The 23,735-nt window shown below is 44.4% G+C and overlaps 1 protein-coding gene across 1 annotated transcript in view; it reads left to right on the top strand.

The window, feature by feature from the left end:
- Positions 1–210: 210 nt before the first annotated feature.
- AKAP17B (A-kinase anchoring protein 17B) overlaps positions 211–23,735 on the top strand; it is a 30,954-nt gene continuing 7,429 nt past the window's right edge. Inside the window, exons 1-3 of the mRNA XM_002699478.7 lie at positions 211–2,443; positions 20,261–21,032; positions 22,759–22,889. Of these exons, the coding sequence (XP_002699524.2) occupies positions 20,277–21,032; positions 22,759–22,889 (887 nt within the window). The 5' untranslated portion in view covers positions 211–2,443; positions 20,261–20,276. The remainder of the gene's footprint in view (positions 2,444–20,260; positions 21,033–22,758; positions 22,890–23,735) is intronic.

Below are 23,735 nucleotides of genomic sequence, written 5' to 3'. Positions count from 1 at the left end.
GGAGGGATGAATTAGGAGCTCGAGATGAATAGATATATACTCCTATATATAAAATAAACAAGGACTTACTGTATAGCACAGGGAACTATATTCAATATATTATAATAACGTATAATGGAAAAGAAAGTAACACACTATTGTAAGTCAACTTCAATTAAAAAAAAGACATCAGAGTGTTGCAGGTCAGGATTAGGAGGGTGGGAAGCAGGTTATTCTAGACTTTGTACCAAAGGCATAGAAGTGTTGGAGACCATGGATCATTTGAAAAACAACAGGGAGTTTTTGACCTGAAGCGTACAGTGCTCTGTGGTGGAGGTGGAACCACTGGAAATGAGGCTGAGGCCAGATCCCCAAGGATTTTATGTATGCTTTGCCATGGGTTTTGGATCTTATCCTGAAAGCAAAGGAGAGCAGAAAGGAAGTAAAAAAGGATTTGAAGCTGGGATGGGCTTTGAAGTTAGAGTGTGGTGGTGTGATTATATTTGTGTTGAAGGACAACTCTGACTTCTGGTGTAAAATGGATGAGGAGAGGAGCTTTGAGGGGCCAGCTAGGAGGGCGCAAGGCTAGAGGCAAGGGGCCAGGTTAGGAAGCTCTTTGGCAGTTGTGAAAACAGCATGGGAACCAGAGCAAGGCAGTTAGGTAGCAAGCAGGAATGTAGAAATATTTAGGACAGAATTAGCAGGCAAAGAGGTCTCCATAGAAGAGAGTGAAATTAGCACCCCCCTCCTGAATCAAAACTCGATGACATTTACCAGCTAATGAAGTAGAAAACAGTCTTGTGATAGCAGTAGAAGTGAGATATAGCCCCCGGGGTGAGTTGACAACAAATGTAATACGCACTGGCCATGTGATATGGCAGCCAAGAAAGCAAATGCCATCCTTAAGAAGCTAGAGGAGAAGAATCTAGTGTCTGGACAAGGGACAAGATGGTGCAGAAGGGTCTGTGCCCTTGGGTTGTGGAGGGGTGGGAGGGAGGTTAGACCCAGTTCCAGCCTTCTACTTTTGAAAGATATAAAGGAATTGGCTTAAACTGAAAGCAGAGCCTTGAACCTGGGTCTCTGGAGTAGACTCTAGTCTGGTAGAATTGTGGGACCAGATTTTTCTTCAAATTGTTGGACCACCATTGGGAAGAGGGGCAAATTTAGTTTTGTGTGAAGTTACCAGGGGGCTCTGAGAAGGCGGTGGCACCCCACTCCAGTACTCTTACCTGGAAAATCACATGGACGGAGGAGCCTGGTGGGCTGCAGTCATGGGGTCGCGAAGAGTCGGACACGACTGAGAGACTTCCCTTTCACTTTTCACTTTCATGCGTTGGAGAAGGAAATGGCAACCCACTCCAGTGTTCTTGCCTGGAGAATCCCAGGGACGGGGGAGCCTGGTGGGCTGCCGTCTATGGGGTCACACAGAGTCGGACACGACTGAAGTGACTTAGCAGCAGCAACTAGGGGGCTGGTTTCACTTGGCCTCAAGCTATGAGGCAGAGACACAAGCAGCAGTCTGTGGGGCTAGTGCGTTCTTGTCACTGGAAGTTGTTCAGACTAGAGGGCAGGGACCCTGTACGTGGGAAAAGAAAACCCAAAACCCAAAGCGAAACCAACCAGTGCGAGGGTAGAGTCAGTGCGACCTTCGAGGTTCCTGCTGACCCTGTGATGTGTAAGTTCTGGCCAAGCGGGTGCACATTTCTCAGCAGTCTTGCCTCAGGGATGAATGAGGTGCATGGTACCTCTCCCGATCGCTTTCTTATACTACTTTATTCAAAGCAACTGGCTCGCGTCGCGGTCTGCAGACCAGGTGAGTTGCAGGCTCTAAATCGCTGTAACTTCGTTCAGGGGTGGGGGGTTGGGGGAGCCCGGCAAAGCCTTGCAATCCTCAGGAGCAACCGCACCGTGGGATAAACTTTGGCTCGGGCTCTGCCGCACGAGAGGGGCGGGGTTACTTGAATTGATTCTCAGGAGAAGGCGATTGGCCCCCGGGGAATCCAAGGGGCGGGACTAGTCTATTGTTGCCATTGGTCCTGAGGGCAAGTTGAGGGATGGCAGCGAGGGGGGCGGAGTCCATGAGGGAAGGCAATTGGCTAGGCTAAAGCCCACCAAGGGGAGCTGGCCGGCAGGCGGGCGAGCCTGAAGCCGGGAGTCCGCAGCCAGTAGCCGGGAGGCGGCTGCGCGAGCTCGCTGGGGCTTCGGCGGGGCGAGGGGCGCACGGGGCGTTGGCACCGGGACGCGCGCTTGCGTCGCCGACTTGGATGCAGCGGGGACGCTTCTGCTCCCCGTGCGCTCGACGCGAGCCACTCAACAGCTGGCCTCGCGGGCTACAATCGTAGGAAGCGACTGGGAGCTTTGCCGGTCGAGACTGCGGCGATTGGAAAGACGCGGTGGCAGTAGCGGCAACCGGGGTACGCCAGCAGAGACCCGGGTGGAGACGCAGCAGCACCCCAGGATCCCGGTAAATGCCCTCCGCTCTGCTTGCAGAGCGGCAGCCACGTCCCGCTGCGTATCGGTGGGCCGGCCGGCCTGGCCTACGGGAGCTGGGAGCTGGGTGCCTGTAGACAGGGCCACGCGGGACCCACGGCGAGGATTGGGGAGGGGATGCTCAGGAGGCCTGGGTCGCTCCGCCTGCCCCTGCAGAGTCAGGGTTCCCAGAGATGCGCCGGGGCTCTTCCCCTGGTCCTCTCCTTTCACCCTAGACCTTGCCGCACCTCCCCCGGCCGTGGCGCCGCACTAGGGTCGGCTGTGGCACCCACGCCAGAGCTCGCTTCGGCCGCCGAGGTCACTCGAGGCATTCCCCTGGGGTACGCTGACAGTGGCGTCTCACTAGTGGGAACTAAAGGTGCCCTCTCCGGTACCATCCACAGGCCAAAGGCCGGATGCTCAGCTTCACCCCCGGCTCCGGTGCACTCCTCCAATTAACCAGCAGCCGGGCGCCGCCGCCCCCGCCCCCCTGTGACCCGGTCCTGGGCTTCAGGGATTTGTCAAGAGTCTCGCTAGAGGTTTCCAGCGCGTGTGGAATCAAACTGTCCCCAACCTGACTGGTACGACAGGGCCCACCCATGGCACGGGGTTCTGAATTTGGGTTGGGGTGAGCGGGGCCAGGGAAGAGCAGTTTGGAGAGGCCCAGGCGGTAGGAGAAACCGCTGTCGCCGAACGCGAAGTCAGGTAGTCTTGGTGCGTGGGACTCACCTCTTCTTTACACGTGGTCTCCTGCACTTGGCGATTTTATTTAAAGCCAGCCGTTACTGGAGAACTTTTGAATGTTGCTAACTCCGAGGAGTGAGTTTTATTGGAACACTGGATTCCAGCATGAGGACTGGTCACCCTTTTGACTTTTCCATTTTCTCTGCATCTTGTCTAGATTAGGACTAAGGTCTCAAAGATCAGGCCCATTTTGCTGTGTTCTCTCCTGCCTGCCTCCATCTAACTTTGGAACGTCATTCTGTTGAGAGCAAATTTACGCACGGACAGGGCTCAGTCTTCATGCTGAGAAAACTACTCTTTGGGATAGTATAGTTGGGGTCTCTCCAGTTCTGTTTTGTTTGTTTGTTTGTTTGCTTTTTAAAGAATGTGACATTCCAGTAGTCACATTTTTCTATGCTCCGTTTCTCTGTTTGGGTGGGAGGAGTCACTCAAAGCAATGAGTAGCTTGAAGTGTGGAATAACGTGCGTGAAGTTATTTTTACCTTGGCTTTTGCTAAGCACAGAGAAAAGTAGCAAGTGGAATAGGCCTGCTGGCACGGGTGTCAGGGGATCCCAGCTATGGTGTAGATCAGAGCACAACTGCAGGTGGAGTAACAGAGCCAAGGTGCGGAACCAGTGAAGACCATCTTGGCTCCTGTGAGGGCACCTGGGCTTTGCATGTGTGGGTGCCTGCTCTAAGTCGCTTCAGTCCGGTCCGACTCTTTGGGACCCCATGGACTGTAGCCTGCCAGGCTCCTCTGTCCATGGGATTCTCCAGGCAAGAATACTGGATTGCATTGCCATACCCTCCTTCAGGGCTTTCCATGTAGTCCTAGCCAGAGAGCACACCTGCAGTGTGGCCCTTTTGTCTGGGTTCCCTGCCATACACTCATGCAAAGAGCGTGGCCTTTGACTGGCTTCATGTGTCATCTTCAGCATCAGAAGGAAAAATGAGGTGCAGAGGTTTGGGAATGTGAAGCTGGCTCGTAGTGGTGGCACTGGTGGTGGTGGTGGTGTGTGTCTGTGTGTGCACACATGTGTGAGGGAGAGAAACTTGTTTCAAATGCTAAAGCAGCTCTCTGCCACCAAGCCTGGCTATGGGTTGTCTTCCCAGCCTGCATTCCTGCTTTTGCTGGAGAGAGGGGTTTTGGCTGAGGTGTTTCAGAGCCAGGGTAGTGTTACTTGTATAATTCTCTTAGTGGCCACGTTGGGCCTGTATCAGTTCTATGTTAGAGCCAGCATGCTCCTAAAGCTGTAAGATGCTATGTATTAAGAGCAAGCTGGAGGTTGAGGTAGACCAATGCCTGAGGCACAGTCTGAGCAGATGTGGACCGCATAGAATCCAGTGGTGGTTTGCTCAGAAGAGACACCATAAGGCTGGACCACTTAACAGCAGAAGAAGGCCAACCATAATAATAATATGCATTCACTTTAATTGAGCATTTATGAGTATTAAATACTTGCATCATTTTTTGTAAACTTGACAATTCTGTAAGGTAGGCATTATTATCTTCTGAAGCTCAGAGAGGTTAGGTAAATCATCCAGCTGGTCAGTGGCAAAGGTGGGGTTTGAACCCGGGTCTGGTTGACACTAGCTCTTGAGCTTGAAAACATTTTACCATTTCATGTCACACAGGAGGTTTCAGAAACCAGGTGGGATGTGAGCAAGGCTTTGAAGGGTGGGGTTTATGTAGGGAGAGAGAACATTTAGTGAGAGGGGTTTGAAGGAACTCGAGGGAGACTGACCTGGCTAGAATGTGGGATGGACACAGGGCATGATTAAATAGAGCTGGTGGGGGTGGGGTTGTGCTCTGAAGAGTCTTGAAAGGAACTTGGGACTTGATGCAGTAAGAATGAGGGCAAGGTTGAGAATTTTTGAGCAAAGACAAGCAGGTCAAAGCCAGTCCTCATTCCTTGGGGTACCCTACCTGCGTCCCCGGGCCTGTCCTTGCCTCACTCTTTCTTGAGACCCTTGCCTAGCTGTCAGTATATTTAACTCTTGTTTTAAAACTTCCTGAAACTTTGGAGAGCACCGGGTACATGCAACCAAGCAGAAGGAGGAAGCTGGGAGTCTGGGGTCAAGTTCAGCCCTAGATGGGTGTGCTTCAGCCTGTACAGTATTTTTTTTTAAGCAATTGAATTAGGGGCTAATGTTGAAAAACCAAAGAGCCTAATAAAAATCAGGATTTCCAGCTTCTCTCTTCTTTTAAAATTTAAAAATTTTTTTAATTTATTTTTTTTAAACACCGAAACATTTTGTATTGCTATGCTATACTATGCTAAGTCACTTCAGTCGTGTCCGACTCTGTGCGACCCCATAGACGGCACCCCACCAGGCTCCCCCATCCCTGGGATTCTCCAGGCAAGAACACTGGAGTGGGTTGCCATTTCCTTCTCCAGTGCATGAAAGTGAAAAGTGAAAGTGAAGTCGCTCAGTTGTGTCCGACTCTCAGCGACCCCATGGACTGCAGCCCACCAGGCTCCTCCATCCATGGGGTTTTCCAGGCAAGAGTACTGGAGTGGGGTGCCATTGCCTTCAATAGTTTCAGGTGAACAGAGAGCTTCTCTTGAAATGCCAGAGACTTGGCTGGGGTTTTGCCCGTGGAAGACAGAACCGTGCAGTGCTGATTGGCTGGGGTCACATCGCCCACATCCTGGGACACACCTGACCTGGTGGGCCCCAGACCCCTACTCCAGGGCAGCAATCCCTCATACAGGAAGATGCTAATTTAGGATTAGCTTCGTGTCTTACTGTGTAATTAGGGAATTGTCAGACCTGCAGAAGGCCCGACTCTGAAATGTGAATATTCTTAACATGCAGGAGTGCTGTGGCCCTGTCTGGGGAAGGGTTACTAACCAGGAACTGAGCGGCATCCTGACGTGGCACCTTTCCTCTGGGCTGGGATTTCGAAGCCTGCTCTGATGGGGTCCCAAAGAGACAGTCTGGCAGGCCTTGCTTGGACTCAGGTTTTGTACCTGAGAATCTGGGTCAAAATGATGAAAAGAGTTCAGAGGGAAGAAGAACCTACTCGGAGATGGTGACCTAAAAAGCATCGTGTTAAAAAGGTGAATCTGGAAGTCACTGAAGACACTATGTATGTTCTAGGGGGACAGGTACGAGCCATTTCTGTGCTGGTGTTTGGGCTGAGAGGGCTTCTTGGTGCAGGTCTCTACAGGCCCTGCAAGACACTTAGCAGTTCTGGCCCTCTGCTCACGCAGTGACAGCAGTACCTGTCCCTGTGCCAGTTGTTGTGTCAACTACAATCAACGGTAACTATGCCTGTCCCACGACTTTGGAAGGGCACAGTGCTAACACATTTGAAAACCACTGAGGTCTATTCCCAGGAATTCTAACATCCATTTCACGAGGAAGAGTGTTAAACCCATTACCACTTCTCTATGGCCCAGAGTATATCCTGTGCTTCCCATGGTGCTCACCATTTGCTTCTTCAGATTGCAGTGGTCTTAATTTCTTTCTCTTTCTAGACACAGTTCTTTGAGGGTAACTCATCACTGTGGTACTTCCCTGGTGGCTCAGATGGTAAAGTGTTTGCCTGTAATGCGGGAGACCTGGGTTCAATCCCTGGGTTGGGAAGATCCCCTGAAGAAGGAAATGGCAACCCACTCCAGTACTCTTGCCTGGAAAATTCCATGGATGGAGGAGCCCGGTGGGCTATATAGTCCATGGGGTCGCAAAGAGTCGGACACGCCTGAGCGACTTCAATTCACTTCACTTCATCACTGTAGCTTCCAAAGTGTCTTAAACACTTAAATGGAGTAGCTGCTTATAGGTGCACTTAACTGATCTCCACATTCACTGATTAATATTAGTAGCTCTGGGGGCCTTGAAAGAACAACAAGTCTGTTTTAGCATTTCACTATTCATTTCCAGGTGCTATTATTTGTATTTTCAATATGGGAGTAACACTTTTTCTTTAAAAAAAATTGAAGTATAGTTGATTTATAATGTTGTGTTAGTTTCTGGTATACAACAAATTGATTTACTTATATAAATATATTTGTGCATTGTAATATTTTTCAGATTCTTTTCCATTATAGGTCATTAGAAGGTGTTGAATGTAGTTCCCTGTGTTGTACAGTAAGTCTTTGTTGTTTATTTAGATAGTGGTGTGTATCTGTTAATCCCAAGCTCCTAATTTGTCCCTCCCCCTGGCTTTCCCCTTCATTAGCTGTAAGTTTGTTTACAACATCTGTGAGTCTGTTTTGAATGTAGTTGATAAGCAAATTCTTTGCTTCAGGAAAGACTTAGTACTGTTAAATCTCTACCACGTGCCAGGCTCTGTTCTAGGTTCTGAAGAGAAAATGATGAACAAGACACATGCAGTCCCTCCCTACTCTCACAGAACTTCCAAACTGGGGATGGGGGTGGGGTGAGGCAGATAAAAAGCAGATTAACTAGTCCACGTGATCACTTCAGTGTTACAGTGAAAATAAGATGGGTTGCTACACTACAGCCTGATGGGAGTGGGGGCAGCCCTGTTTAAAACAGTGTTCTCTGTTGAATCTGAAAAATGGGAAGGAGCCAGCCATGAGAAGAGCTTGGAGGAGAGTGCTGCGGCCAGAACCCAGCATGGGGGCAAAGGCTCTGTGAGGGGTGAACTGTGCTCAAGGAACAGTCAGCAAGGCCAGTGTGGCTGAAACAGAGAGGACGGGGCAGTAGGGGAGAAGGGTAATGGGGTGAAAGAGGTGGGTGGGGGTTGGGTTTAAAGGGAAGCAGTTTAGATTTGGTACAAAGCATGTTGGGGAGCCACTGGAGGGTTTTGAACAGAGGAGCAACACCATCTGAGTTAGGATTTTTTAAAAAAATCATCTTGACTGTTGTGTAGCTTGAACTCTATGGGGGGCAAGGATGGAAGGAGAGAGACCAGCAGGGGGCTGTTGCAGTCATTCAGGTTAGAGACGATGGTGGCGTGAACCTGGGGAGTAGCTGAGAAGATGGAGATGGATTTGGAATGTTTGAACAAGGAATGGAGTGGAGGGTATGGGGAGGGAGGAGGGAGGAGGGTTCAGGATGGGGAACACATGTATACATGTGGCGGATTCATTTTGATATTTGGCAAAACTAATACAATTATGTAAAGTTTAAAAATAAAATTAAAAAAAAAAAGGAATGGAGTGGAAACGATCTTGCTGCAGTATTGAATCTGAAAGGAGAGGAGGAAGAATGCCTGGTAGCCTGAGCGCCTGAGTGAAGGGCAGTTCTATTTAGGGAGATAAGAGTTACTGGATTGTGGGGGTGGGGGGTAGTCTGAGGTAGGGAACAGGTTTGGGGGAGGAAAATTAAGGTTGAGGTGCAAATGGGACATTTAGCTTGGAGACATTGAATGGGTGGTTGAATATCAGTGTTAGGGTTGGCTGGAGCTCCAGCCTATAGAAAAATTAAATGCAAGTTAGAGCCAGTGTAAGTTGCTATTATATAGAGGCGACTAACAAAGGTAGTGGAAATCAGGACTGTGAGGATTCAACCATCCCTCCCCTCCACCTTTCGCCCCTGGCAACCTCAAGTTTGTTCAGTCTGTGAGTCTGTTTCCGCTTTGTAAATAAGTTCATTTGGACCATCCCTTCTAGCTTCAACATATAAGCAATATTATATGATATTTCTCTGTCTGACTTACTTCACTCAGTATGACAATCTCTAGTCCATCCACGTTGCTGCTAATGAATAGTTGGGGAGTTTGAGATCGACATGTACATAGTGCTGTTATTTAGAGTGGGTAACCAACAAGGACCTACTGTATGGCATGGGGAAGTCTACTCAATGTTACATAACAGTCTAAGTGGGAAAAGAATTTGAGAAAGAATAAATACTGGGTTGGCCAAAAAAGTTTATTTGGATTTTTCTAAAACCTGAACAAACTTTTTGGCCAACCCAATACATGTATATTTGTGATTGGGTCCCTTTGCTGTGCTCCTGAAGGTAGCACAACATTGTTAATCACTAAACTCCAATATAAAATAAAAAGTGAAAAAGAAACCCAGTAAGTGTCCAGCATGAGCAGGGCTGCAAGAAGATCAGGCGTGTTAACACTGGCGTTGGCACGATAAATTGACTTTATCTTTCAGGAGAACAACTTGACAATATGTAATGAGCCATGCACATGTTTTTCTGGCCTTTGACATGGGAACATATTTCGAGGAAACAGTTTTTTAAAAGATTTGTACAAAGATTTCCATTAGTGGTGCTTGTCCTCATACTAGTAGTACACAGTGGTAGTGGCGCTCTCCTGGAAAAGAAAAAAGAAAGCACAGATTCCAAGGGAAGGGGACTATCTAACCAAATATATAGTAACTCTAAAGGGTTTCTGTAGACTTTCTCTTGATATAGAATTTCTCTCTATATAGAATTTGCTATAGGCACAAAAAGTGAGGAATGTGTTGACTATGTCATTTCTGGAATTGTGATTCAACAGGTGCAAACCCAGATTGTGAAGGCCCGTAAGTACAACTGTGTAAACCTCACATGCTATTCATGCTGAAAATCATAAATATACAGTTGTCCTGGTTTCTCAAACCACTGCATCTGCTTTTGACTTTGTCCCCCTTTCTCCTTGGCAGTGTTTGGTGATCAGGGTGCTATGACACGGAGGTCCACCATGAAGGATTCACATGAATTGTGGCTTCTCCAGTCTTTCCTCCCTTTATCACACTTTTGCCAGAAGGTATTGGAAAGTATCTTCTCCTGCAGGATGTGTATTCAAATAAGTTTCCCTTGGGATTTTAAAAAGGTTGTGAAATACTGTGGCTCTCACAGACTGCTTAGGAGTGCAAAACATGGTCCCATGTAAAGGTCGCTTTTTCCCTGTAGGTGGCGACTCGTGGGCAGGAATCTTGCTGGTAATTTTCAGGTTGTGAAGATGAAACCTGAGAAGCAAAACACTGGTGACTTGACGATATGCAAATAGTATTTCTCACAAAAGTACTCTGACTCTTCAATGAGTGAGGCAGACGTACAGAAGATACTCCAACCACATTCCATTAAATCCCTGATAGCTTTTTTCCCCCTAATATGAAGAAGAGAAAGCAATGTGTCTACTTCAGTAGCATCATAGTAAATTAATACAAGGTTTAAGGCGGTATTTGGAGAAGGCAATGGCTCCCCACTCCAGTACTCTTGCCTGGAAAATCCATGGACGGAGGAGCCTGGTAGGCTGCAGTCCATGGGGTCGCCAAGAGTCGGACACGACTGAGCGACTTCACTTTCACTTTTCACTTTCATGCATTGAAGAAGGACATGGCAACCCACTCCAGTGTTCTTGCCTGGAGAATCCCAGGGACGGGGGAGCCTGGTGGGCTGCTGTCTATGGGGTCTCACAGAGTCAGACACGACTGAAGTGACTTAGCAGCAGCAGCAGCAAGGCGGTATTCCTAGCTGGAAGTGTCTAGAGAGAGATATTTTGTAACAAAAATGTTCTTGGTGTTGGAAAAGGGGATCAAAGACCAAAAGATTGGTCAGACAGGTGTTCCAACTGCCATGTGCCTATTTTTTTTTTTTTTTGCCATGTGCCTATTTTAAATAACAGCTCCCTCCCTTGCAACCATGGACTGACTCTCATACTAACAGAGTTGCATAAATGTATTTGCACTGAAAGTCCTAACACAAACCTTTCTTTAGGTTAATTTAGTGACTGAGCACACACACACACATTTTTTTAATGGAAGTATTGTTGATTTACTATATTGTGTTAGTTTCAGGTGTATAACATAGTGATTCAGTATTTTTTCAGATTCTCTTCCATTATAGGTTATTCCAAGATATCAGGTATAATTCCCTGTGCTATACAGTAAATCCTTGTTGCATATCTATTTTATGTAGTTGTTGATCCCATGCCTCAAATTTGTCCCTCCCCACCTCCCTCCCCACTTTGGTAACCATAAATTTATTTTCTATGTCTGAGTCTGTTTCTGTTTTGTATATATATTTATTTGTATTATTTTTTAGATTCCACATATAAGTGATATTATACAGTGTTAGTATTTGTCTGACTTCTTTCACTAAACATAGTATTCCCTAGGTCTGTCTACATTGCTGCAAATGTCAATATTTCATTCTTTTTATGGCTGAGTAATTGGGTTAATTTATTTTTATTACTCTCAAAAACACTTTGCTTTCCCCAACATTATCACATAAAGGGAACATTCATATGATCTTTTAAAAGAGGGAAACAAAAACAGGAAATTAAGTTGCCGAAAGAGGTGAGTTAACACGAATCCACTTTTCTTCATTTCAAGATCAAAATTTCCTGTACTAAACCGTACTTTAGAACAGATTTTCTTTGTGCTGGTAGAAGAGATTCTCTCTCAGTAAGACTGCAGTATATCATGGTCACAAATTGGTCATTGCTGTGGATCTCCAAAAAGTCACTTCTTTTATGCCCTGAAAGCCCCCAGAGCCACAATAAGCCCTTTAGGACCATCTTAATTTGAGAATTGAGTCATTTGGTGGATCCTAGATTGGTTGTCTTCCTCTTATTGCAACACTGTGTGCTGCTCATTTTAATGACGTGATTTAAAGCCTTTTAAGATCAGAGCATATGGTCAGCCTCAGTTTTTAAATTGTTGTTCAGGGGACTTCCCTGGTGGTCCGGTGACAGACTGCATTCCGAATGTAGGGGCCTGGGCTTGATCCCTGGTCAGGGAACTAGATCCCACCTGCCACAAGGGAGGTTGCATGTTGCCACTAAGACCTGGCACAGCCGAATAGACAAATATTTTAAAAAATTATAGTTCGGGTTAATGATGTATCAGAACACCTGAACGTTCATCCATGACCTCTTGACTGAAAAACCAGGGAACTCCTCTATTTGGTCAAGACTTACTGGAATTCTGTACTAGTTGAGAAATTGGAAATTGACTAGGTTGATTTGACCCAAAGACATTTTGGCTGCCTTGTTGACAATGAATATGTCAATATAACTTTATACATCTTAAATGCTGTCAAAATGACTTAACTTTAAGTTTCAGAAGCCTAAAGAAAAAAGGCAGCAAAGGACCACTTTGAAAGAGGATATTGAGTTGTGCAGATGGCCTTATTTTTTTTCACTGTTTTAAAAAAAATGTGTCTCATTCAAATAGCATTCCTAGCACCCTGACAGTGAGTATTTATGAGCGTGAGAAAAAGGGAGAGAAAATGAATGAAACATACTTTGCTCATGACTCAGGTTCTTTTAATGTCATGGTTCTGATCTAAAACACCTGAGGTGTAGCAGAGTCCTCCCTCTGGTATCTTCTGAAATGAGAGAAGGTATTGGAGGAACTTTGCTTGCAGACCCCATAGAATATATTGATTTTTCACTGCAGGTTCAAACAACCGTTTTAGGGAATATCTCAAAACTGATTACTTTTCTCTAGTCTCTTATTCTGCTGCTATTTAGTCAGCTTTGCTACTAGCTATAGAGGCAGGAAGATGGGGCGGACCCATGACTAGAGAAAGCAGCCACGGTTCTCTGAGAAGCTGCTAGAAATGTTCTTGTGTTGAGAACTGGTTGAGTGAAATGCTTTGGTAGAGCTGTGTACACAAGATACTGCTGGAATGTGCACTGTGTAAACATTATTGAATAACTCTAATTTTTGAAGGTTAGAGGAGTTCTCATTTGCCTCTGCAAAGGCATTGAAGAATGAGTGATCTCAGTGGTGTTGTTTTTCATAATAAGGCTAGAAGAGAGATATGTGTATGTGTGAGGGGGCTAGGAGGCCATGGTAGAACATACTAGAGCATGGGAATAGTTAAAAATCTTGATTAAAATTCAATTTTTGAATCACTGATGACGGCCATACTTATGACATTCCTTGCCCTCAGGGCTCAGCTTGTATTAGGCATATGACAGGGATTAGTAAAAATGATGGGGAAATTGCTAATGAGTTCTACCATGACTATCAATTGAAGCACAGACATATTAAAAGGGAGTTTAGCATAGTACTCTCAACGTCTTTCCATGCTGTCACAGATGACAAGGTTTCATCTCTTGTATCGAGTATTATGCTATGTAAAACAAGTCAGAGAAAGACAGATACCAAAAGATCTCATTCACATGTGGAGTATAAAACACAAGCAAACCAACACCTAAGATTAATTAGCAGACCAAGAAAAGCAAACACACAGATACAGAGAACAGAGTAGTGGTTACCAGAGGGAAAGGTGCAGGGGAGAGGGTGAAATTATAAAGGGGTCAACTGTATGGTGTTGAATGGAAACTAAATTTCTGGTGCTAAGCACACTGTAGAGTACTCAGTAGTGGACATATAATTTATATGCATACAGCTTATATAATGTTATAAATCCCTTTACCTCAATTTTTTTAAAAGTATTTAGAGGGTATATTCAGTTCAGTTCAGTTCAGTCACTCAGTCGTGTCCGACTCTTTGTGACCCTATGGACTGCAGCACACCAGGCCTCCCTGTCCATCACCAACTCCTGGAGTTTACCCAGATTCATGTCCATTGAGTTGGTGATGCGATCCAACCATCTCATCCTCTGTCGTCCCCTTCTCCTTCTGCCCTCAATCTTTCCCAGTATCAGGGTCTTTTCCAATGAGTCAGCTCTTCGTATCAGGTGGCCAAAGTACTGGAGTTTCAGCTTCAACATCAGTCCTTCCAATGAACACTTGGGACTGATTTCCTTTAGGATGGATTGGTTGCATCTCCTTGCTGTCCAAGGGACTCTCAAGAATCTTCTCTAACACCACAGTTCAAAAGCATCAATTCTTTGGCGCTCAGCTTTCTTTATAGTCCAACTCTCACATCCATATGTGACTACTGGAAAAACCATAGCTTTGATTAGACAAATCTTTGTTCGCAAAATAATGTCTCTGCTTTTGAATATGCTATCTAGGTGGGTCATGACTTTCCTTCCAAGGAGTAAGAATCTTTTAATTTCATGGCTGCAGTCACCATCTGCAGTGATTTTGGAGGGCAAATTAGGTTGTTCTAAAGAATCAATTTAAAATCATATCCTGGTAACTTGATCTCAGTGATTTTGCCTATTTGAGTAGATATATTTTTATTAATGGACTTCCCAGGTTGCTCAGTGGTAAAGAATCCACCTGCCAGTGCAAGAGACACAAGTTCAATCTCTGAGTCAGAAAGATCCCCTGGAGGAGGAAATGGCAACCTACTCCAGTATTCTTGCCTGGAAAATCCCATGGACAGAGGAGCCTGGTGGGCTATAGTCCATGGGGTCACAAAAAAGTCAGACACAACTGAGCAACTAAGCATGCATGCATTTTTATTAATAAATATAAATATGCATAAAATGTGTAACTATATCTACTAAATAATATATGTAATTTAAAGTAATTTTCCTTTTTAAATTGAAGGATGTTTGATTTACAATATTGTATTAGTTTCAGGTATGCAGCAAAGTGATTCAGTTATATATGTATATAACTGATTCTTCTCCATTATAGATTGTTATTAAGATATTGAATATAGCTCCCTGTACTGTACAGTAGGTCCTAGTTGTTTATCTCTTTTATATAAAGCGCTATGTATCTGTTAATCCCCATATCCTAATTTATCCATCCCCCACCCTTCCCCTTTGGTAACCATAAGTTTGTTTTTTATGTCTGAGTCTGTTTCTGTTTTGTAAATCAGTTCACTTGTATTATCTTTTTTGGATTCCACATATAAATGATATCATATGATATTTGTCTTTGATTTACTTCACTTTGTATGATAAACTCTGGTTCCATCCATGTTGCTGCAAAAAGCATTATTTCATATGTATGTGTTCCTAAGCCATAAAAACATATATGAAATAATGCCATTTGCAGCAACATGGATGGAACTAGAGATTATCATTTATATATGTGTGTGTGTGTGTGTGTGTGTGTGTGTGTGTGTAACCTTCTTTATCTATTCAGCTGTCAGAGGACACTTTGGTTGCTGCCATGTCTTTGCTATTGTAAATAATTCTGCTATGAACATTGGGGTGCATGTATCTTTTTGAATTAAAGTTTTTGTTTTTTCAAGAAATATGCCCACGAGTGGGATTGCAGGATCATATAGTAACTCTATTTTTAGTTTTTTAAGAAACCTCAATGCTGCTCTCCATAGTGGCTGCAGCAGTTTACATTCCCATGTACAGTGTAGGAGGGTTCCCTTCTCTCCACACCCTCTCCAGCATTTATTTGTAGACTTTTTGATGATGGCCATTCTGACTGGTGTGAGATGATACCTCATTGTAGTTTTGAATTGCATTTCTCTAATAATTAGCGATGTTGAGCAGCAGATTGCTTTATTATCTTTAAAAATTAGTTTATTTTAATTGGAGGACAGTTGCTTTACATTATTGTGACAGTTTTGGCCACGTATCAACATAAATCGGCCATAGGTATACATGGACTCAGTGGCAGATTACTTTTGAACATGTTAAAACAGGGATTGTATGGGGGAAAAGGGCACAAACCTTTTAAAACCTATTTTCAGGCACAAGGTAGGGCCTTGTACAGTTTTAACTAGATTCAAGGATTGGCATGTTTAAGCTTAGAGTTGAGAAAGTGTCCTGTTTAGAAGTTTCTGGCCTCTCTGGATGACTAAGAAGATGTGGCCACCCCAGGCCCTCCTTTCCTCACCGTGGCCTTCAGATGGGGCACCAGCCTGGGTCTCTGCTCAGCATTCTTTACTTGCTGAGGCCATCTTGCTCTCCACTGTGGTCATCTGACTTGTGACCTCTGCTGTAGAATTTACTGCTTATTTTAGAGTTGGTGTGAGAATGAAGCAGTAGCCAGTTTTTTTTTTTTTTAATGTCAAAAAATACTGGTATCAAGCACTATAAAATACCATCTGATCCATTTCCCTTCAAATTTTAGGAGAACATTTACTATACTTCAGGAAAGCAGAAAGATCTGGCTAAAATATAGAAACTGAGTGGAAATTGCCCTTGTGAAGGATATGAGGCATACGTTTAATGTCAAGAAGTTGGTTTTTAGTAATTTTTGTGAGTTTAATCTTAAGTAGAAGGAAAAATAGAAAATTTACATACAATCCATTTATATCAATCATGATTTTAAATGAGTGACTAAAAAATGCCTCTGTTAACACAGTAAATCACCAAAACATTTTATTAAAACCACTTTGCAAAAAACTCATCACTCAGTTTCTGAACTTCATTCCTGTGTATACATAGTTTTGACAAAATTGTATCTAAAATGACACCGCAATAAGCATCTTTGAACATCTTCTCTTCTTATTTTTAATTCTTTCCTTAGGTTGAGTTCCTAGAGCAGCTTCCTGGTTCAAAGGGGATGAGCATTTTTATGGTTCTTGGTTTGTTTTGCCAAGTTATTCTAAAAAAAGATGTAATTAATTTTTCATTCTGGTAGCTCAGCTGATAAAGAATCTGCCTTCAATGCAGGAGACCCCGGTTTGATTCCTGGGTCCAGAAGATCCCCTGGAAAAGTAATAGGCTACCCATTCCAGTATTCTTGGGCTTCCCTGGTGACTCAGATGGTAAAGAATCAGCCTGCAATGTGGAAGACCTGGGTTCGATCCCTGGGTCAGGAAGATCCCCTGGAGGAGGGCATGGCAACCCACTCCAATATTCTTGCCTGGAGAATCCCCATGGACACAGGAGCCTGGCGGGCTACAGTCCATGGGGTCGCAGAGAGCTGGACACGACTAAATGACTGAGCACAGCACAGTAGCAAGATATGAAAGTGCCTAGTTTTTCCTTCTTCCCCAAACTCTCCCATGAGTGGGCTTTTGTAATTTTTTAGTTATTTGCGTAAAAAGTACTCAGTGTGATTGTATATCTTGAAATTAAAATTTAGATGTTTGTATCGTTAGCTATTTTTGTATAATAAGCCATCTGAAAACTTAGTGGTTTAAACAAAAACCATTTCTTATTTCTCATGAGTCTATAGTTTCTCAGGACTGTTCTGCTCATCTCTGATGGCTGCAGTTGATCTTGATGGGGATTGCTCTTATGTGAGCCGTCAGTTGGTGGGTTGGCTGGGAGCTGGCTGGACTAGGATGGCTGATGAGCCATCACAAGTGGGCTCTTCCCCATGTGGCCTTTTTCAAGCAGGCTAGCCCAGGATTCTCCACATGCTATGGAAGGGTTCCAGGAGAGTGAGGGCCACTTGATGCCTCATCTGAGAGCTGGCACTAGAACACTTCTGCCACATTCTATTAGGGGGAAAAAAGGCAAACTCATGTTCAAGAGCTGGGGAAAATAAACTCTATCTCTTGATAGCAACAACTCTCAGTTCAGTTCAGTCGCTCAGTCGTGTCCGACTCTTTGAGACCCCATGGACTGTAGTACACCAGGCCTCCCTGTCCATCACCAACTCCTGGAGTTCACTCAAACTCGTGTCCATCGAGTCAGTCATGCCATCCAACCATCTCATCCTCTGTTGTCCCCTTCTCCTCCCACCTTCAGTCTTTCCCAGCATCAGGGTCTTTTCAAATAAGTCAGTTCTTCACACCAGGTGGCCAAAGTATTGGAGCTTCAGCTTCAGCATCAGTCCTGCCAATGAACACTCAGGACTGATCTCCTTTAGGATGGACTGGTTGGATCTCCTTGCAGTCCAAGGGACTCTCAAGAGTCTTCTCCAACACCACAGTTCAAAAGCATCAATTCTTTGGCACTCAGCTTTCTTTATAGTCACAATCTCACATCCATACATGACTACTGGAAAAACCATAGCTTTGACTAGACAGACCTTTGTTGGCAAAGTAATGTCTCTGCTTTTTAATATACTGTCTAGGTTGATCATAACTTTTCTTCCAAGGAACAAGCATCTTTTAATTTCATGGCTGCAGTCACCATCTGCAGTGATTTTGGAGCCCCCAAAAGTGAAGTTTCTCACTGTTACCATTCTTTCTCCATCTGTTTGCCAAGTGATGGGACCAGATGCCATGACGTTAGTTTTGTGAATGTTGAGTTTTAAGCCAACTTTATCACTCTCCTCTTTCACCCTCATCAAGAGGCTTTTTAGTTATTCTTTGCTTTCTGCCATTAGAATGTTATCATTTGCATATCTGAGATTGTTGATATTTCTGCTAGCAATCTTGATTCCAGCTTGTGAGTCATCCATCATGGCATTTCCCATGATGTACTCTGCATGTAAGTTAAATAAACAGGGTGACAATATATAGCCTTGATGCACTCCTTTTCCAATTTTGAACCACTCCATTGATCTATGTCCAGTTGTAAATGTTGCTTCTGTCCTGCATACAGTTTTCTGAGGAGACAGGTATGGTGGTCTGGTATTCCCATCTCTTTAAAGGCTTTAGTGTAGTCAATGAAGCAGAAGTAGATTTTTTTTTTTTTGAATTATCTTGCTTTTTCTGTGATCCAACAGATGTTGGCAATTTGATCTCTGGTTCCTCTTTCTTTTCTAAATCCAGCTTGTATATCTGGAAGTTCTTGGTTCACATATTGTTAAAGCCTAGCTTGAAGGATTTTGAGCATAATCTTGCTAGCATGTGAAATGAGCACAATTGTAAAGTGGTTTGAACATTCTTTGGCATTGCCTTTCTTTGTGATTGGAATGAAAACTGACCTTTTCCAGTCCTGTGGTCACTGCTGAGTTTTCCAAATTTGCTGGCATATTGAGGGCAGCACTTTAATAGTATTGTCTTTTAAGATATTAAATAGCTCAGTTGGAATTCCATCACCTCCCCTAGCTTTGTTCATAGTAATGCTTCCTAAGACCTTCTTGACTTCACACTCCAGGGTGTCTGGCTCTAGGTGAGTGACCACACGATTGTGGTTAATTGGGTCATTAGGAACTTTTTTGTATAGTTCTTCTGCGTATTCTTGCCACCTCTTCTTAATCTCTTCTGCTTCTGTTACATCCTTGCACTTTCTGTCCTTTATCTTGCCCCTCTTGTATGAAATGTTCCCTTGGTACCTCTAATTTTCTTGAAGAGATCTCTAGTCTTTCCCATTCTATTGTTTTCCTGTATTTTTTGCATTCACTTAAAAAGCCTTTCTTGGAGAAGGCAATGGCACCCCACTCCAGTACTCTTGCCTGGAAAATCCTGTGGATGGAGGAGCCCGGTAGGCTGCAGTCCATGGGGTCGCGAACAGTTGGACGCGACTGATCGACTTCAATTTCACTTTTCACTTTCATGCATTGGAGAAGGAAATGGCAACGCACTCCAGTGTTCTTGCCTGGAGAATCCCAGGGACAGGGGAGCCTGGTGGGCTGCCGTCTCTGGGGTCACACAGAGTCCGACATGACTGAAGTGACTTAGCAACAGCAGCAGCAGCAGCAGCAGCAGCAGCAAGAAGCCTTCTTATCTCTGCTTACTATTTTCTGGAACTCTGGATTTAGTTGGAACTTTGCATATCTTTCCCATTCTCCTTTGTCTTTTCCTTCTCTTCTTTTGTCAACCATTTGTAAGACCTCCTGTATAGGCAAGCCATTTAATTTTCCTGAATCCACTGAACGTCTCCATCTACAAAACAGGCATGAAAATACCTATTCACAGGTTGCTTCAGGAACCAAATGAGATAAAGTAGCATAAATAATAGTCACAGCTTATAGTGATTGAGAACTTGCTGTGTGCGGGGCACTCTTCTAAGGACTATGCCCATTTATTCCTTCCTAAAATCCTATTGTTTCTATTTTACAGTTAAGGAAACTGAGACACAGTCTATAGAAACTCTCTGAAACCTCTAAAACACATTAAACAAATGTTACCTCTAACCTTAATTCTCCTGGTAGTGTATATTTCCTTATCAGTTTGACCTAAATCCAACAAATGCTGCTGCTGCTGCTAAGTCGCTTCAGTCGTGTCCGACACTGTGCGACCCCAGAGACAGCAGCCCACCAGGCTCCCCTGTCCCTGGGATTCTCCAGGCAAGAACACGAGTGGGTTGCCATTTCCTTCTCCAATGCATGAAAGTGACAAGTGAAAGCGAAGTTGCTCAGTCGTGGCTGACTCTTAGCGACCCCATGGACTGCAGCCCACCAGGCTCCTCCATCCATAAGATTCTCCAGGCAAGAGTACTGGAATGGGGTGCCATTGCCTTCTCCGCCAACAACTGCTAGCACCATTCAAAAGCTGAATCTGTGTTTCCCTCCTTTGGTATCCTAACAGTTCCTTTTCACCCTCTCAGGTTTCCTGTGGATACCATGACGGTCACGGTGGTGTATGATAACTCAGAGGCCACAGAACTGTGCGCAGCTCAGCACCTCTACCTCAAGCCCATAGCAAAGCTGATGATCAATGTGTTGCTCCCTGAGAGCCCGGAACCCTCGAGACCCGTCTCTAACTGGGAAGTTCTGGACCAGCTGAAGAGCCTGATTTGTCCTGACCAGTTTACCACTGTGCGGCTCGCCAAGAGCACCAGGGACTTCATCCGGTTTGAGGGGGAGGCGGAAACGCGAAGCTTGGTTCAAATCCTGAAGGCCAAGTTGCACGGGAAGATCATCAAGCTAAATGGCTTGGAAACAGACTTAAAAGTCGTGGTGACAGACGCCCAGGGAGAGTGGGAGCACTTCCCCAAGGAAAATGTGGCCACCCCGATGGGTGATGGGTCTGAAGAGCAGGACCATGATAAGAGTCCAAATTCCATATACTTCGAAGGGCTGCCCTGCAAGTGGTTTGCTCCCAAAGGTTCCAGTGGGGAGAAGCCGTGTGAAGAGATCCTTCGGGTGGTCTTTGAAAGCTTTGGAAAGATCAAGAATGTAGATATCCCAATGCTCGACCCCTACCGAGAGGTTATAACCAGTGGGAGCTTTGGGGGGTTCAACTTCGGCTTGCAGACGTTCGAGGCATTTATACAGTACCAAGAGTCAACTGACTTCTTAAAGGCCATGAAGTCCCTCCGCGGGATGAAGCTGATGCTTAAAGGAGATGATGGGAAAGCTCTGGCATGTAACATCAAGGTAAGGAGCAGCCAGGGTTTTATAAACTTTTTTTCCCATGGTTCAGGTGGTCTTGAGTAAAAGCTAGAAAGAAGCCTTTGGAACAGATTTCCTTAGACCACCCTGGAGGCTCTGATCAAGAGCTAATGTAAAGATTTATGTTGTCATTAATAAATGGGTATTTTTTGGGGACAAAATATCATTATGATTAGGGCATTCTCCTACTGTCAGCCGTGCTGCCAGCTGTGGTTTGAAGTGATGGTTGTTATAGTCTGGGGCTCTGCCCAGCTCCTTGGGGACATTAAAGGATTCTCCATGGTCCTTATAGAAGTATCTCATATGCTTCTTCTGTTTGACAAATTGCTGGAAAAGGGCAACATGCAGCTTGAAACAAGAAAGGCAGTTTATTCCCTCTTTGCTATGGGAGTCACAGTTAACTATACATTAATGACGACTGTCAGGTAAATTCTAAAACAGAATCCCAACAAACCTGGTTCCTTTCCTCTCAAAGTCAATCTGTCTATCCAGCATGAAGACAGCTTCATGACTGTCTGAATACCTGGTCATCTTGTTCTTGAAACCTTCATGCAGCTAAACCCTTTTTCTCTAAATCAGTCTTTAGTGTGAATTTGAACTTTCAGCTTCAGTAGCTTCAGGTGTGTGTGTGTGTGTGTGTGTGTGTGTGTTATGTGTGAGGCTTCTTGGGTTAAAATATATGTTTGAAGCTTATGAGCTATTCAGTCTGACAAAAGATCTAGCAATCGCTATAATGACCACCCACACACTACAGCAGCTTAAAAAATAAAGCATTACCAGTGGAATGAGAACATCTTCCCCTTTGTGTACCATCCTCAGTCAAGGCTGCTCACTCCCTTCAAAGGTAACTGTGATGGTGAATTTGGTGTTTGTCACTCATGCATATTTAAATAGGTACTTCTGCATCCTTGGGAGAAGGCAATGGCACCCCACTCCAGTACTCTTGCCTGGAAAATCCCACGGACGGAGGAGCCTGGTAGGCTATAGTCCATGGGGTCGCTAAGAGTCGGACACGACTGAGCGACTTCACTTTCACTTTTCACTTTCATGCATTGGAGAAGGAAATGGCAACCCACTCCAGTGTTCTTGCCTGGAGAATCCCAGGGACGGCGGGGCCTGGTGGGCTGCCGTCTATGGGGTCGCAGAGTCGGACACGACTGAAGTGACTTAGCAGCAGCAGCAGCTGCATCCTTATATTTTTTAGGCGAATTTATTTGTAGTGCATCAATCTGACTTTTACTTTATTTTCAGATTTGCAAAGTTGTTTAATAATCACTATAGTCAGATCTTGTATCTCTTTTGGTCAATTTTCCTACATCTTTGCTCCCCCCACCCCATTTCTGGACTGTTTTTGTCTCTGCTGATTTAAAAAAACATTATTAATAACTCAGTTAATCAATATAACAAACCAGAAGCAATATACTCACATCCCTTAGAACTCGTGTCCATACGGGCACTATGATGCCGCATATGGCTGTCAGGTGAGTTCCTCAAAGGTTCTGCCAAAGAAAGTTCTAGAAATCCCACAAGGACAGTTTGAGAGATGACTGAGAGGCAGTGTAACTGTATGGGTACTGGGACACAGAGAAGGCATTTTTAATTCACTTGGTTTGGCATTGACAGGTACAAATTAGTTTTAGCTCTCTGGTCTGGGACATACCCAGCCAGCAGGCAAACTTTTCTAATGATACTTTGAATTGTTTGAGAGCAGGTTATGTTTGATACAACCAAACACTTCAGTGAAGGAGCTATAAAGAAGAGAAATCAAGAAAGGCTGAAATTACAAGAGTTGGAGGAAGAGAGGAAAAAAGCAAAAAAAAGAGAAGAGGAAGAGGCTAAAAGGTGAGGAGACCTAGTTCAGTGAAGAGCATTGTTGTTGTTGTTTTTGCTGTTTTTTGTCTGTTTTTAAACTTTCGATTTACGGATTTATCTCTTCAGGTGAATGGGTTCATCTCTTCAGCATGATGGGGGGAGCAGGAATTGGTGCCCATTAGAAAATTGCTGTCTTTCCATTACATTGTTACAAAACCAAAAGGAGAAAGCAGTGAAAAACAAGATACTTTAAAAGTATGCTTGTCAGGAGGAGCAAGTAATGAGGAATAGTAGGACCAACCAGATTAGGTTGTCTAGGAGTTAATAATCATTAAAAAAAAAAAAAGGCCGGGTACTTTTCGCATGAGAATTCTAGCCTGCCAACTTACAAGTTTCACCAGTTTACCTAAATTTACCAAAGTTTACCTTGCCTATCCATTGAAATTTTGGGGGAAAATTCTTTTCTGTTTTGGAAAAGATTTTCTTTCATAAGATGATCAATAATCAAACTAACCCAGAAGGATCTGTTGAGACCGTTTTTCCTGTTGGTTCAAGTTCTTTCTGTGAATTTAAGGAGCCTGTGTATTTACTTCTTTGAGCAGTTTAGGAGCTTGAGACTAGAAAGGACCGTTGGATTGTCAAGGGTTTGCCAAGAAGGGACAGCTGGACCAGAACTACGGGGCTCCCCAAACCAGTTTTACCTCCTTCCTGGCTCCTCCCCTTGCAGGTTTATTCTTCCAGCCTTTTATCCAAATTATAGGAGTTTAAGAATAGTCTTCCATGTGCCTCTCACGTTTTTTTGGCTGGCGGAGTGCTAAGAGTTACTTAAGGTCTTGGCTGTGAAACCTGGCCAGAAGCTGATCCCAGTAAAGGTAA

Source organism: Bos taurus, chromosome X (assembly GCF_002263795.3).
Source record: "Bos taurus isolate L1 Dominette 01449 registration number 42190680 breed Hereford chromosome X, ARS-UCD2.0, whole genome shotgun sequence".
Classification (NCBI taxonomy): Eukaryota; Metazoa; Chordata; class Mammalia; order Artiodactyla; family Bovidae; genus Bos; species Bos taurus.
This window is presented reverse-complemented; position numbering and strand designations above follow the sequence as displayed.